Source organism: Hyperolius riggenbachi, chromosome 12 (genome assembly GCF_040937935.1).
Source record: "Hyperolius riggenbachi isolate aHypRig1 chromosome 12, aHypRig1.pri, whole genome shotgun sequence".
Lineage (NCBI taxonomy): Eukaryota > Metazoa > Chordata > Amphibia > Anura > Hyperoliidae > Hyperolius > Hyperolius riggenbachi.
In genome coordinates this window covers 139,210,774-139,224,692 of record NC_090657.1, presented here as the reverse complement: position 1 = coordinate 139,224,692, position 13,919 = coordinate 139,210,774, and the positions used below count along the sequence as shown (strand labels likewise).

Below are 13,919 nucleotides of genomic sequence, written 5' to 3'. Positions count from 1 at the left end.
CCACGCCGTCCTCCGTCCCTCAGGGGTCTCGCTGCAGCCCTCCGAACAGCGGTGACGTCAATATTTACCTTCCCGGCTCCTGCGCAGGCGCTCTGACGGCTCCGAAGTACACGGAAATACCCGATCGCCGACGGGTCTGCTCTACTGCGCAGGCGCAAGTCTCCGGCACCTGCGCAGTAGAGCGGACCCGACTGAGATCGGGTATTTCCGTCTACTTCGGAGCCGAAAGCAGCCACAGCGCCCCCGCTGGAGCCTGCAAAGGTAAATATTGAATTGACAGTCGGGTCTGTCGGCGGCTGTTCGGAGGGCTGCAGCGAGACACCCGCGGGACAGAGGACGGCGTGAGAAGCCTCATTAGGATCCCGAGGCTTCCACCACCCGAGGTGAGTACCCCCCAGGGAATATTTTTGATGTTACAGTGTCTCTTTAAAGCTTATGTTCGTAATGCAAGTACACTGCATAACTGATCCGTGCCATACTATATTTCATGCACACATGTATAAGCACACTATAATTTTTTATTTCAACATGGAAGCAATAGATAAACACTGTTGTCTGATAATAAGCTTGTTATTTCTCAAACAATGAACATAGTTGGCAATGCAGACTGGCAGCATGTACAAAATGCTTACCTATCTGCTTCATCCAAGATCAGCACCTCAATAGCATGGAGGCTGAATGAGGGGCAGTTGTGCAGGTGATCTATAAGTCTTCCAGGGGTGGCAATAAGAATATCAGGGCCAGCTCGTAAAGCAGTCTCCTGTGATTTCACATCCAGACCACCTAGAGATTGTTAGGAGAATCTTTAGTGACCAAGAATATTTATACACACACAGTGCAAGATACTGAAAACAGAAGTCAACCAAAGCAAAACTACAGTGTAAATAGCAAATTATCTGCCTGCTTACAAAACACGAGACATAACACCCCCCCCCTCCCCCCAACACACCACTGCAATTTGCAAGTTAAAGTGGATCTGAACTCTTGCGTAGGACACAAGGAAAACAGAGAGAAATGCACCTTGTGAGTTTTTAGAGAGAAGAGCCTGGAGGGATTTTTTGAATTGAAGTTGTTTTAACCTTGGTAGCTAGCACTAGGCTAGCTACCATTGTTCCTCAAGGCTCCCCGCACCCTTCTGATCCCCCCGATCGCCGCCGCTATACTTTACGATCCCGCGAGAGCCGCAGTCTCCCCAATGTCCTTCAGTCGCCGCTATGGCGACGATCGGACATGACATCTGACGTCATCGACGTCATGTGCAATCCCGATCCTCCCCATAGCGAAGCCTGGCGCTGATTAGAGAGGCTGCGCCATCGCGGAATCCCTGGGGGGTACGTATAATGGCGGCGATCGCTGGGGGATCGATAGAGAGTGGAAGGACTTGGGGGGCAATGCTAGCTGACAAACTGCTAGCTACAGTGGATAAAACTATTTTTATTTTTTAAAAAACCCTCCCGCGGCAGAGAAATCCTCTGCGGCGGCTACCCCGAGTGTAGGTCGGGGTTACCACCAGGAGGGTTAAGAAGGTCAAGTCAAGATTTTATAAAGTGCCACCTGCTGAATGAATCAGGGATTGTTTCACTGCCATAAACAATTTGTTAGGGAACAAAAGCAGACTTTTCTTAAGGTGTACCTGAGGTGTAAATAAGTACAAAAAGAAAATATTTTCTCAAGGAGAGGGAAGCCTCTGGATCTTAATGTGGCTTCCTTCGGTGTCCTGCCTCCTGCATTGGTGGACCGCACCATCTGCAGCATTTGATTAGGGCCGCCGCGGCTGTATTATGGTTGCGCTTGCGCAGTAAGCTGGAACACGGCCGCACTTCTGCGAGAAGAGGAGCGAGGCCCTGATCTGCAGGAGGGTCTAGGCAAGTGGCAGAGGACACCGAGGGAAACCTCATTAGGATCCAGACTCTTCCCTCTCCTTAGGAAAATATGTGATTTTTGTACTTAATTATGTCATGGGCTCTCTTTGGTTTCAATAATTTTTATTAAAAGGATTTTCAAAATTATATACAGTCATAATAACAATGATAATATGCAAAGGCGTCAACTTTAACATCACACAGTATGTATACAAATACATACAATATACGGATATACACAGTTGCAAAATAGGATTTAAGAACAATGTTTACATAGTAATATAAGTCATACCATAGTTTATGATAGTCTATATCAGTATAACACTTTCAGTACAATACAGTACAACATCTATTAGGTAGGTCTGTCTACAATAATATTTGGATTTCTTAATAGATTCGATGAAGAAAGCAATTCTATGTCATTGTAGAGTCTAAATATTCTTCAGCTAGGTGTTATTTACTTCAGTAAGATTGAATTTGGATTAAATTAGATTTCTGAGTGCTTATAAAATGGCTCATTTTATTATAATTCTTCAGTAAGTAGATGTTCAACTAGGAAGAGTATATCAACATATCAGTTATCTTATCAAAACTACTATGTTGAACCAAGATGTCTGGAAAATGGGGGATTAAACCACCCTACAGAGATTCCAGACACCTCAAGGCTCTGATTTCCATCATGGGCTCTCTTTAATAACAATAGTAAAAAAAAAAAAAAAAAAACATGTCCCGTTCCATTGGCTGGGTAGGGTCGGCAAGTTGTGAATTACTTCAAGTAATACATTCCCTCTACACTAAAAAATCTACTGGTTATCCATTTATTAAATCTCCAGTCAGAGAAACAAGTCAGAAAGGGGCGGTGAATGACACGAGCACCAGGCCTTTAATAAAAGTCACAATAGGGTATTGAAAGTCAACATGGGAGGCTGAAATGCTGCTGTAATGATGCAGCAGCACATCTCTAGAATGCAGTGGGCACCTATATGGAATGTTTAGGTCTTCCTCTGTTACTTGGGAAGAATAAAATGTGGGCACCTATATGGAATATTTAGGTCTTCCTCTGTTACTTGGGAAGAATAAAATGTACATGGGCTTCACATTTTACTACACAAATAGATTATTTTTTAAAATTTTGGGTATTGAAAATCTGAGGATTTCCAGAGCTGCTGAAAGACAGTGGCTGCAAAATGTAAAGCAGCATGTTGCTAGATACAATTAGCTAAAGCACATTTAAACTGCACTAGGTGCATCATCTAAACGCTAAAACTGGTTCAGTAAGCCAGCACCTAATTAGTAAGAACGCTAAAATCCTGCTTCAGTAAGCCAGCACTTAATTAGTAAGAATCAAGCAAGACTACCTAACACTGCTACTGTCTACTGAGCGTGCCCTAGTGGCTGCAGCTCTGGTGCTTGGAGTCCACCAGGAGAAAAGCGCTATACACTGTAAATGTTCTGTGTCTGGTCTTGTGTCTAAAACCTTTCATCCAATCCTGCTGCTTTTCGTTTTCTAAAAACAGAGGGTCCGTATGAGCCCTAGCAGGTCCCTGAAGATGAGTGCAGACAGACAGTCTTGACATAACCATTACCCGGCCTCTGTCACAGTGCACTGGCAGGAAGAACAGGAAGATCTGGAAACCCACCACACCCACATTCTGTATATACACAAGCCATGTATGTGTGCAAGACTGTACCAGAAGAAGCTCTATATGTGGTTTAAAGGAAACTTGAAGTAACAGAAATGAAATCCAAAACGTTCCCTATCATTTTATGCAATGTGAGGTAAAAAAACAAATTCACATCTTCTAAACAATGCCCTGCACTTACCCACAGTCAAGCAGCATGTGACCTCTGTGAACTGGGCCAGCTGCTTAGTGACCGTATGCACTTGGATGCCAAGCTCACGTGTGGGTACCAAAACAAGCACTCTGGTGACCGCAGCCTCCAGGGGCTTGTAAATGAGACGCTCCAGAACTGGAAGCATGAATGCAGCCGTTTTACCTGCCAGGCAAAATAAATGACAACTTCATTGAGTAAATAGGTTACATGGACTCCAATCAAGAAACTTGCTTCATTCATAGACATTATTCCTGAAACCCCCTAATGGTATAATCCTGCTCTTCAGGAACTTCTTGAGTACACCAGGTTGACCGGTGGAGTACATTGGGGATTTGTAACCTTGAACGTGTATATTCTAATGGAGATCTGATGGAGATCAATTGCTCAAAATAATTTGAGCAATTGATTCGGATTCTGAGTTTGACATTCCAAGAGTAGGTTTTTATAGATATCTCCAACTGAGACATGCTTTGAGCTCTCAGTTTGCCAGACTCAGCGTGGTTATCTCAGCGTTTCCTTTGCTTGGTATCTTTAAAACACAGGGCGCGGCGGGACGGATATTCACGCTGTACTCCTATGCAGTCAATGTTAAACTGGGAACTGATGAATCCTTTGACAAATGGGTGGCAATGATTCCAGGACTAACTAATGAAGATTGGGAGGATGTTTGGAGTCTTGCTTAAGAGCATCTGTAGCAGCTAATGACAGATTAATACAGACCTTTTTAATCCACCAGACTTTTCTAACCCCTCAACGCTTTCTCAAAATTAAAGGTTGTAAGGCAGATAGATGTCCTAGATGTAAGTTATTTGCGGCAAATTATTTCCAAACTAGGCTACCTAAGCCCGTTTAAAAACAGGCTCTAGGTAGTGATTTAACCGCGCCTGCTCGCCGTACGCGAGCGCCCGCGTACACGCCCGCCCTGCTTCCTGGCCTTACCTCCCGTCCCAACGGCTTTCTGTACTGCGCACATGCACAGTACAAAAACAACTTCGGACGGACAGACAGGGAAAGTGGATGACGTAGGGACAGTTACATTTTATTGTATAGGATGATCTGCACCTGCCTGAAAGTTTGTAATTTTTGGAATTAGGTCCTTATCCTCCTGTCTCAAAATGTTGACATTCTAATTAATCCTTCACCTCAGATAGCCCTTCTAGGGGTGTTAGATGAAGAATTGTGGTCTAAAACACATAGGGCCTTACTATTGAAAGTCTGCTATTTTGCTAACAAAAGGAAGAGCCCTGTCAACTCTAATTTGTCATTGGAACACCTCACTTATAAAAAAAAATAGGGGGTGCCTCTCTAAATTCCTCAAAGTCTGGACAGTATGGATGGAAAGTCCACTTACTGTAGAGGGTTAAGCTGGCTATGGTGTCTCATCATGTGAGTTTCTTCTTACATTCTGTTTCAAAAGGTTTGAGGTTTTTTCAACTTTTTGTAAAAGAATGAAAACCTCCTTAGTGGTAATCCTGAGTCAGGTTTGGGATGGAAATCCACAGCTCAGAGTGGTAATGACGTGCCTGAGTGAATTATATGCAGGAGCTGCTGCAGATCTCTCCGTGATAGGTTTATTTTCTTGTATTTAGGGTCTAAAAGCTTGTGATTAAAAAAATTCACGGCTTTTAGACTCTAAATCTGGAAATAATCATAACGCCAGGGAGGTTAACAGATATAATTGGTTGCAGACCAGTATAACACAAAGGCTTGACAGATAAATCATCTTCTTACATCCAACTCTATATAATATTCATCACTTGAGTCAGAGTTTATTCAGATTTTCGTGGACAGTGCACGGTTTAGCTATGTTTCTGATAAGTATGTTTAGGTTTTGTCTACTGCCGACTAGAGAAATCAGCGTCCTCTCTGGTCATACTTTGATCTTTATATACATGACTGTTCCTGTTTGCCATTTGTTTAAAATTTTGTTTTATTATTATTATTATTCTTTGCCAGATATATAGACTATATTGATATATTGCATCAATACTGGAAGCAATATGTATAATATTTTAACTTCATGTTTCTCCTTTGTATCTGATATAACGGAATGGACATTTCAGATTTGTGACAATCCTGTTATGTACACTTAATATTTATTTAACAGCATACATAATGTGAAACACCACATGTGATGTAAGCGGTTATACAGAAGATGACAGGATGAGAAATATTGGTAATTAAACCTTGCCATATGCAGAAAAAAACAGGTATTTCAGTTTTATTAAGGCTAGCAAATATGCAAAACATTTCCACATGCAGGGGGATGTGAAACAACAGAATGAGAAGCTCCTCCCTCACCTGTCCCAGTAGCAGCACAGGCACAGACGTCTCTTCCCAGTAACCCCACAGGGATGCAGGCCTTCTGGATAGGTGTGGGCTGTGTGAAGCCAAGAGCAGATATTGCCTGGAACAGAAATGGCATGTTAAAAAAAATGTTCTCAACAATGGTGGATTTAAGGCACACCTGAACCGAGAAAAATATGGAGGCTGCATAAATCAAAAGAACAACGGGTAGCACCAGTTTAAGAATAATGCTAGCTCAATTTGAATAATTAAGAATAAACACAAAGTGTGCAGAAAGGGGATATATAAGCAAACCTATATAGCAACAAAAGAAAAATCCCCCAATAAGCACCGCACCACAATATTATGTCAAAAATATATCAAAGAGCTTTATTGGTAATCACACAATTGCAAAATAAAATCAATATTAAAAACAACGCAGTGCCAGGATCCATAATAATGCATAAAAGGTATCTATTAACATATATAATATATAGATAAAAAAATCCACCCTCACTCCTCACCTAAAGAATATAGTGTATAGTAAAGTGATCAGTGCTAAATGAGAAGGCTGAAAAAAAATATGTGATATATATATATATATATATATATATATATAGATATATATATATATATATATATATATATATATAGATATAGATATATATATATATATATATATATATCCCTGTCAGTCAGTTGCAGCTGGCCTTTCGCCCCTTGGTGGTAATTCCTACTGTGCCACTGCCAGGTCCAGCGCATTCAGTGAGTGACTACCTGTGTGTGACAGGCAGCTGCACATTTGTAATCCCAATCACTGCACCTGTTCACTGGCCAGTGCACCTACCTACACCTACGTGAGCGCACGCATTGTTAATACCACCAGTCATTGCACCTGTTCACGGTGCGCGTGTGTGTGTGTGTGTGTGTGTGTGTGTGTCAGGCAGCTGCACATTTGTAATACCAATCACTGCAGTGCATACCTGTAACCTGTTCAGTGCACCTACGTGAGCACAAGCAGTGTAATACACCACCAGCCACTGTACCTGTTCACAGTGCCTGTGTGTGACAGCTGCACATTTGTAATACCAATCCCTGCATACCTGTTCACTGCACCTGTGTGTATACGCTGTTTAGTATACCAGTCCGTGCATACCTGTTACCTGCACCTGTGTGACAGCTGCACATTGTATTGTAATACCAGTCACTACATACCTTTCACTGCACCTGCACATTGTATTAGTCAAGTCAGTGCATACCTTTCACTTCATCCCCCCCCCCCCCTCCCCTCCTCCCGATAAGGACAAAACAGGCAGAGGCAGGCCACCCGGCAGGTCTGTTCGAGGTCGTGCCCAAGTACAGTGCTCAGAAGAAGGCAAGTCCCATCAACTCCCAAGATTGTCAGGACGTGGTTGACTATTTAACACAGGACACCTCATCTTCCGCAGCCACCAACGCTACTACAAGTACCACATCCGCTACATTTGACACTTTGCAGGCGTTATTTGGTGGGGAAATCACTGATTTACAGCCATTATTGTTACAACAAGATGAAGGCGCTAAGCAAGTTACACCACCTCATATGTCTGAGTTAGGCGACACTATGGATGTAACGTGTGTGGAGGAGGATGAAGCACCTGCTGTTGGTGCAGTTTTGGAGGTGTTTGATGATTGATGATGATACGGATGCCACATGGGTTCCCAATAGCGTGGATGAACAGGGGGACAGTTCAGAGGGGGAGTCAGAGAGGAGTAGGAGGGAGACGAGTTGCTGAAAGAAGCAGGGGAGCTCGTCGTCAGAAACAGCTGGTGGCAGTGTCCGACACCATGTATCACCACCTAGGGACAGCCAGCCAACATGCCCTTCAACGTCAGCTGCTGACACCACCATAGTGCCTACACCCCAGGGTGGCTCAGCGGTGTGGAAATTTTTTGGTGCGTATGCCATAGATCAGAGCAATGCCATCTGTACTCTCTGCCACCAAAAATTGAGCCGTGGAAAGGCCAACACCCATGTAGGGACAACTGCCTTACGAAGGCACATGCAGAAAAGGCACAAACTGCAATGGGAAGACCACCTGAGCAAAAGCAGCACACAAAAGAAAAGCCACCCTCCTTCTCCTTTTCCTCCTTCAGGTGCATCATCTTCTTCAGCCGCTTTCTCCCTTGCACCTTCACAATCACAGCCAACCTCCTCTACTCCGCCTCTCACCTTGAGCGGCTCCTGCTCCTCTGCCCACAGCAGTAGCCAGGTGTCCGTGAGGGAAATCTTTGAGCGGAAGAAGCCAATGTCTGCCAGTCATCCCTTTGTCCGTAGTCTGACAGCTCGCTTGGCGGAACTGTTACCATACCAGCTGGTGGACTCTAAGGCCTTCCGAAGATATGTGGCCATTGGGACACCGCAGTGGAAGGAAATCAAAAGGGGAAAAGGACCCGCAACACCCACACACATTTAGACCAGAGGGAGCGAGGAACCAGTAAGCTCAAATGTCCAGTAAGAAAGGAAGTTCCGCTACACCAGTGGCTGGGTGCAAAAGGGTTTCTCCGTTTATTGATACATCAATCAGTGAGTACAAAAGTAAAAAAGCTCATGCGTATCGGAGCTCATGGCTCCTTAATCATAGCTTGTACATTGTTATAATGCATGAGTTTAAATAGTGCACAACCCTCCCACCACAAGGAGGGAGGGAGGCGTGGCCTTAAAGTGACACACATATATATATACACCACATTAAAATTGCAAAAGGCAAAAATATGGAATAACATAAAATCATATATACACAATAGCATGCATAACAAAACTATGTCAAAATGTCCAGATGCCTTAAAAAAAACATAAACATAACAAAGAATGGCAGGGTTCAAGAAAGAATGCTGCTAAAAACCAAAACGGTTATGACACTATGGACTAAAGTCATACGTTAAATTAACATCCATTCTGGAATTTAAACCCTGTGGAATCCTAGTTCCCAATTTCCAAATCCAGAAAGCCTCCCTTTTTCGCAAAACCCTGTACATATCTCCCCCTCTAGCAGAACGCAAAACCCTCTCCACCCCCTGGAAAACAAAGCTCCTCATGTCTCCCTGGTGTGCATGTAAAAAGTGCTTAGACACACTAGAGACCTGAGAGATGTAAGACTTGTTCCTGAGGCATCTGGAGGCTCCGTTAAAATGTTCGGAAATGCGTTGGCGTAGAGGTCGTGTGGTGCAGCCTACATATTGCAACCTGCAAGCGGTGCAGCCGACAAGATAGACCACATAATTCGTACCACAGTTAATATATTGCTTGATACGAAAATTAGTCCCATTGGACATGGAAACTATCTCGCGGGTCGCACCATGCACAGTACAATACCTGCAGGTACTGAACCCACATTTAAAGGAACCTGTATAGGTTAACCACGTAGGAACCCTCCTCTCCAGACTGGAGAAAAGGCTTGGGGAGAGCTGAGACCCCAGGGTAGGAGCTCGGCGTGCGGAGAAACCACAACCTTGACTCAAAATTTCATGGAGTTTTGGGTCCGAGTGCAGAATGGGTAAGTATTTCTTAATTATGTTAACAATTTGTTCGTATTCTAGACTATATGGGGTTGTGAAAGTCAATCCCCTCTTTTTACGTCCCAGTCTGCCATCAGAGCCAGTATACAATAGTTCATTGCGGTTTTTATTATACACTTGTTTTTTGGCTTTTTAAATTAAACTGCGGTCGTAGCCCCTATCCTGAAGCCGCCGCTCCATCAACGCCAGCTCACTCTCCATGTCCCTAGGATCGGAGCAGTTCCTGGCTGCTCTCAATAGTTCACCATAGGGGATCGCCCTCGAGGTGTGTTTGGGATGACAGCTTTTTGCCAGAAGTTCGGAATTACCAGCACAGGCCTTGCGATACGTTTTAGTAACTATTCTGTTTGATACAGATGAACCGCAGAGAGTCAAATCCAAATAATTGACCTCTGAGGGGTCACTGCAAATGGTGAATGACAGGTTAAGATCATTGTCATTGCAATAAGTAAGAAACTGTGCAACAAGGTCCGGGGGCCCCCCCATATCAGCAGCAGATCATCTATGTATTGGCCATACCAAAAAATGAACTCACTAAAGGGGTTTCCGGCTCCAAAGATGCGGAGCTCCTCCCACCGCAGTGGAAGATACCAGGCCGCAATTATTTCTCAAAGAAGGCGATACCCAAACTGTACCGGGAAGTAGAAAGGTAAGTGGTGTCATCTCTGGCACACAGCGTTGGGTCAAGGGTCCATCTGATCATGGATGCCTGGTCTGCCAAGCACGGTCAGGGCAGGTACAAGTGGTGTCAACCTGGTGACCGATGGCAAGCAGGGAGTACGTGGCTGTGCAGCGGACCAACTTGTGACACCTCAACGGCTCATCTCCTCTCCTTCTCCTCCTGCTACATCCTCTTCGCTGTCATCCTCCTCCTCCTCGGCTGAGTGGCAGTTCAACTCTACTGGTGCTGCAATCTCCTCTCCAGCTACACAGCCCCAGCTCCCCAGGGCCTATGCTGCATGCCAGGTACGACTGTGTCACGCCATCTTAGACATGTCTTGCCTCAAAGGAGAGTGACACTGGAGAAGCTCCCTGCCTGCTCTGAACAAACAGGTGGATCAGTGGCTGACCCCACACCAACTGGAGATCGGCAAGGTTGTGTGTGACAGCGGCAGCAATCTCATTTCGGCTTTGAATTTGGGAAAGTTGACACATGTACCCTGCATGGCATGTGCTCAATCTCGTAATCTAGAGATTTGTGTCTAAGTACCCAGGCTTACAGGATGTCCTAAAGCAGGCCAGGAAGTTGTGTGGGCATTTCAGGCGGTCTTACACGGCCATGGCACGCTTGGTCAATATTCAGCTGAGAAAAAAAACTTGCTGGTGAGGCACTTGATTTGTGATTGCCCGACTCGCTGGAATTCGACCCTGCTGATGTTCGACCGCCTGCTACAACAGGAGAAAGCCGTCACCCAGTATCTCTACAACTACAGTAGAAGGACATGCTCTGGGGATATGGGGATGTTCTGGCCGAAGAACTGGACGCTCATGCGAAATGCCTGCAAGCTCATGCGGCCGTTTGAGGAGGTGACAAACATGGTGAGTCGCAGTGAAGGCGCCATCAGCGACTTGATCCCGTATGCCTTCTTCCTGGAGCGTGCCGTGCGTAGAGTGGTGGATCAAGCTGTGGATGAGCGTGAACAGGAACAGTTACAGGAGGAACAGTTGTAGGATCAATTCTCATCAGAACCAGATGTTTCCTCAACACCTGCGGCAGCCCAGAGGGTGGAGGAAGAGTCGTATGGGAAAGAGGAGTCAGATGATAAGGAGAAGGCAGCAGAAGAACAACTGCAGCAGGCATCGCACGGGGCCTGTGCTGCTCAACGCTCCTGTGGTATTGTTCGTGGCTGGGGGGGGGGGGGGGGGGGAGAACTTACCCGACATCACTGAGGTAGAGCAAAAGGAGTTGGATGGTACGTCTGGATCCAACTTTGTGCAGATGGTGTCTTTCATGCTGTCCAGCCTGTTGAGGGACCCCTGTATAAAAAAACTCAAGGGGAATGAGCTGTACTGGGTGGCCACGCTACTAGGTCCTCGGTACAGGCACAAAGTGGTGGACATGTTACCAACTCACCTGAAGGCAAAAAGGATGCTGCACGTGCAGAACAAGCTGGCAACTATGCTTTACAGTGCGTTTAAGGGTAATGTCACAGCACAATGGAATAAAGGTGCCACTGCCAGTAATCCTCCTCCTCGCATGTCCACGCAGGCCCTCTAGCGACAGGACGCTCTAGCGATCTCATGGTGATGTCGGACATTCTTTAATCCAATGCCTCTCCTTAGCGTTACCGGATCCACCCTCCCAACAACGCCTCGACCGGCAGGTAGCCGACTACCTGGCCTTAAGTGTGAATGTAGACACTGTGAGCAGCGATGAACCCTTGGACTACTGGGTGCAAAGGCTTGACCTGTGGCCAGAGCTGTCCCAATTTGCCATCCAACTTCTGTCTTGCCCTGCCCCTAGCGTCCTGTCAGAAAGGACCATCAGCGCAGCTGGAAGCATTGTCACTGAGAAGTGAAGTCGCCTAGGTCACAAAAAAGTGTTCAGTACCTCACCTTTATCAAAATGAATGAGGCATGGATCCCGGAGGGCTACTGCCCACCCGAAGACTAAGTCAGTCCCCGCACACAGCATCTCTGCCTGCACACCGTGTGACTGGCTGCCTGCCCCAAGACTAAGTCGGTCCCCACACAGCATCTCTGCCTCCAGGCCGCTTGACTGCCTTCTCCACCACCACCACCACCAACAGGGTCCAGGACTCCAGGCGGATTCCTAATTTTTTTAAGGTCGCTGCTAGCAGCGGCCGCTATAATAATTTTTCTGGTGCGTGTACATGCCTGCCTAATTTTTCTGGCTGCACTGCAGCTGCAACAACAAAACAAAAGGCATGCACATGTGTCAGTTCCCCTTCGTGATCGTTACCTTGCCGCGATGAAGGGGCTTGCGTATCACAATGAAGTAATGACCGACGGCTATAGGAGTGTGTTGGGGTGGGGGGGGGGGGCACACCTGACCCAAGAAAATAGATAATAAGTTTGTTGCTTCATTGTGGACAGACCAAATTCGATCAGCTGGACACTCAGTCACTGTTGTTCTGTCATTCAGCTACCTCAGCCCGACCATATGGGCTTGAAAACGGCTATCGCCTGCACTCTGGCCATGGTGCGCACCAGTCCAGCTCGGCCGTCACTACACAAACAGCTATTTGCGGTGCGTTACACAGCGAGTTTGGTCTGTCAGTGTGAAGCAGTACACTAATTACACTCCCTGATTGATGTATACACATGCAAGATGTTTTAAAGCACTTTAGGCCTCCAATTTAGCATGCAATGTGATTTTTGCCCTTAAAACACTGCTGTGCATCAAATCCTGATTTTTCCCCGGGACTTTTGGCATGTATCCCACTCTGCCATGGAAAAACTCAGATTTTAGACCCCATGATACATCTTTTCCATCACTTTTGTGGCCAGCATAAATGTTTCTAGTTTTCAAAGTTCTCCTCCCCATTGAAGTCTATTGTGGTTCATGAAAGTTCACATGTTCGCGAACGGTTGCAGAAGTTCGCAAACGCAGTTCGCGAACTGAAAATCTGAGGTTTGGGCCATCTCTAGATTGCAGCATAGTGGATGTTTTTCCCTTTTCACACCATCCTTTGTAAACCCTAGCAATGGTTGTGTGTGAAAATCCCAGTAATTGAACATATCGTGAAATACTCAGACTGGCCCATCTGGCACCAACAATCATGCCACGCTCAAAATTGCTAAAATCACCTTTCTTTCCCATTCGGACATTCAGTTTGGAGTTCAGGAGATTGTAATGACCAGGACCATATCCCTAAATTGCCATGTGATTGGTTGATTAGATAATTGCATTAATGAGAAATTGAACAGGTGTTCCTAATAATCCTTTAGGTGAGTGTATATAACACTATTTCTCCATTTACATCCATTATAGCTTTACAATAACCTGTGCTAACTAGAAGTTAAACCCACACAGTTTAATTGCTCTTCCATCCTGGTTATCACAACATTTAAATTATGGTTCTAGTAAAATGTATGGCGACAATATTGCATTTGGAAATAAAGGTGTCTTTTTTCATTTTTTTTTGCCTTCTCATTGTACACTATCAAGGATTAAAATAAATGCAATAACCTGATATCCCTTTCATTGCGGTTTACTAATTGATATCCTGAACAGAACTTCAACAGAGCAGCTCTTTGAGCACTGAGGCTGCTGGGAGATGCTCCACAGGAAACACATTCCCTAGCTTTTTCTGTATATATTACCAAAATGCAAATATACTCTACAGGCGATTTGTAAAATATCTTATAACTTTACTAATTGCTTAGAAAACAAAGCTAAAACAATCTATGGCA

At 45.1% G+C, this 13,919-nt stretch overlaps 1 protein-coding gene across 1 annotated transcript in view; it reads right to left on the bottom strand.

Annotated features, from left to right (window-relative positions):
* Positions 1 to 13,919, bottom strand: part of DDX27 (DEAD-box helicase 27) — a 63,807-nt gene that overhangs the window by 31,364 nt on the left and 18,524 nt on the right. The window contains exons 7-9 of the mRNA XM_068262532.1: positions 6,000 to 6,105; positions 3,687 to 3,860; positions 633 to 783 (exon numbers count right to left, since the gene is read on the bottom strand). Of these exons, the coding sequence (XP_068118633.1) occupies positions 633 to 783; positions 3,687 to 3,860; positions 6,000 to 6,105 (431 nt within the window). The remainder of the gene's footprint in view (positions 1 to 632; positions 784 to 3,686; positions 3,861 to 5,999; positions 6,106 to 13,919) is intronic.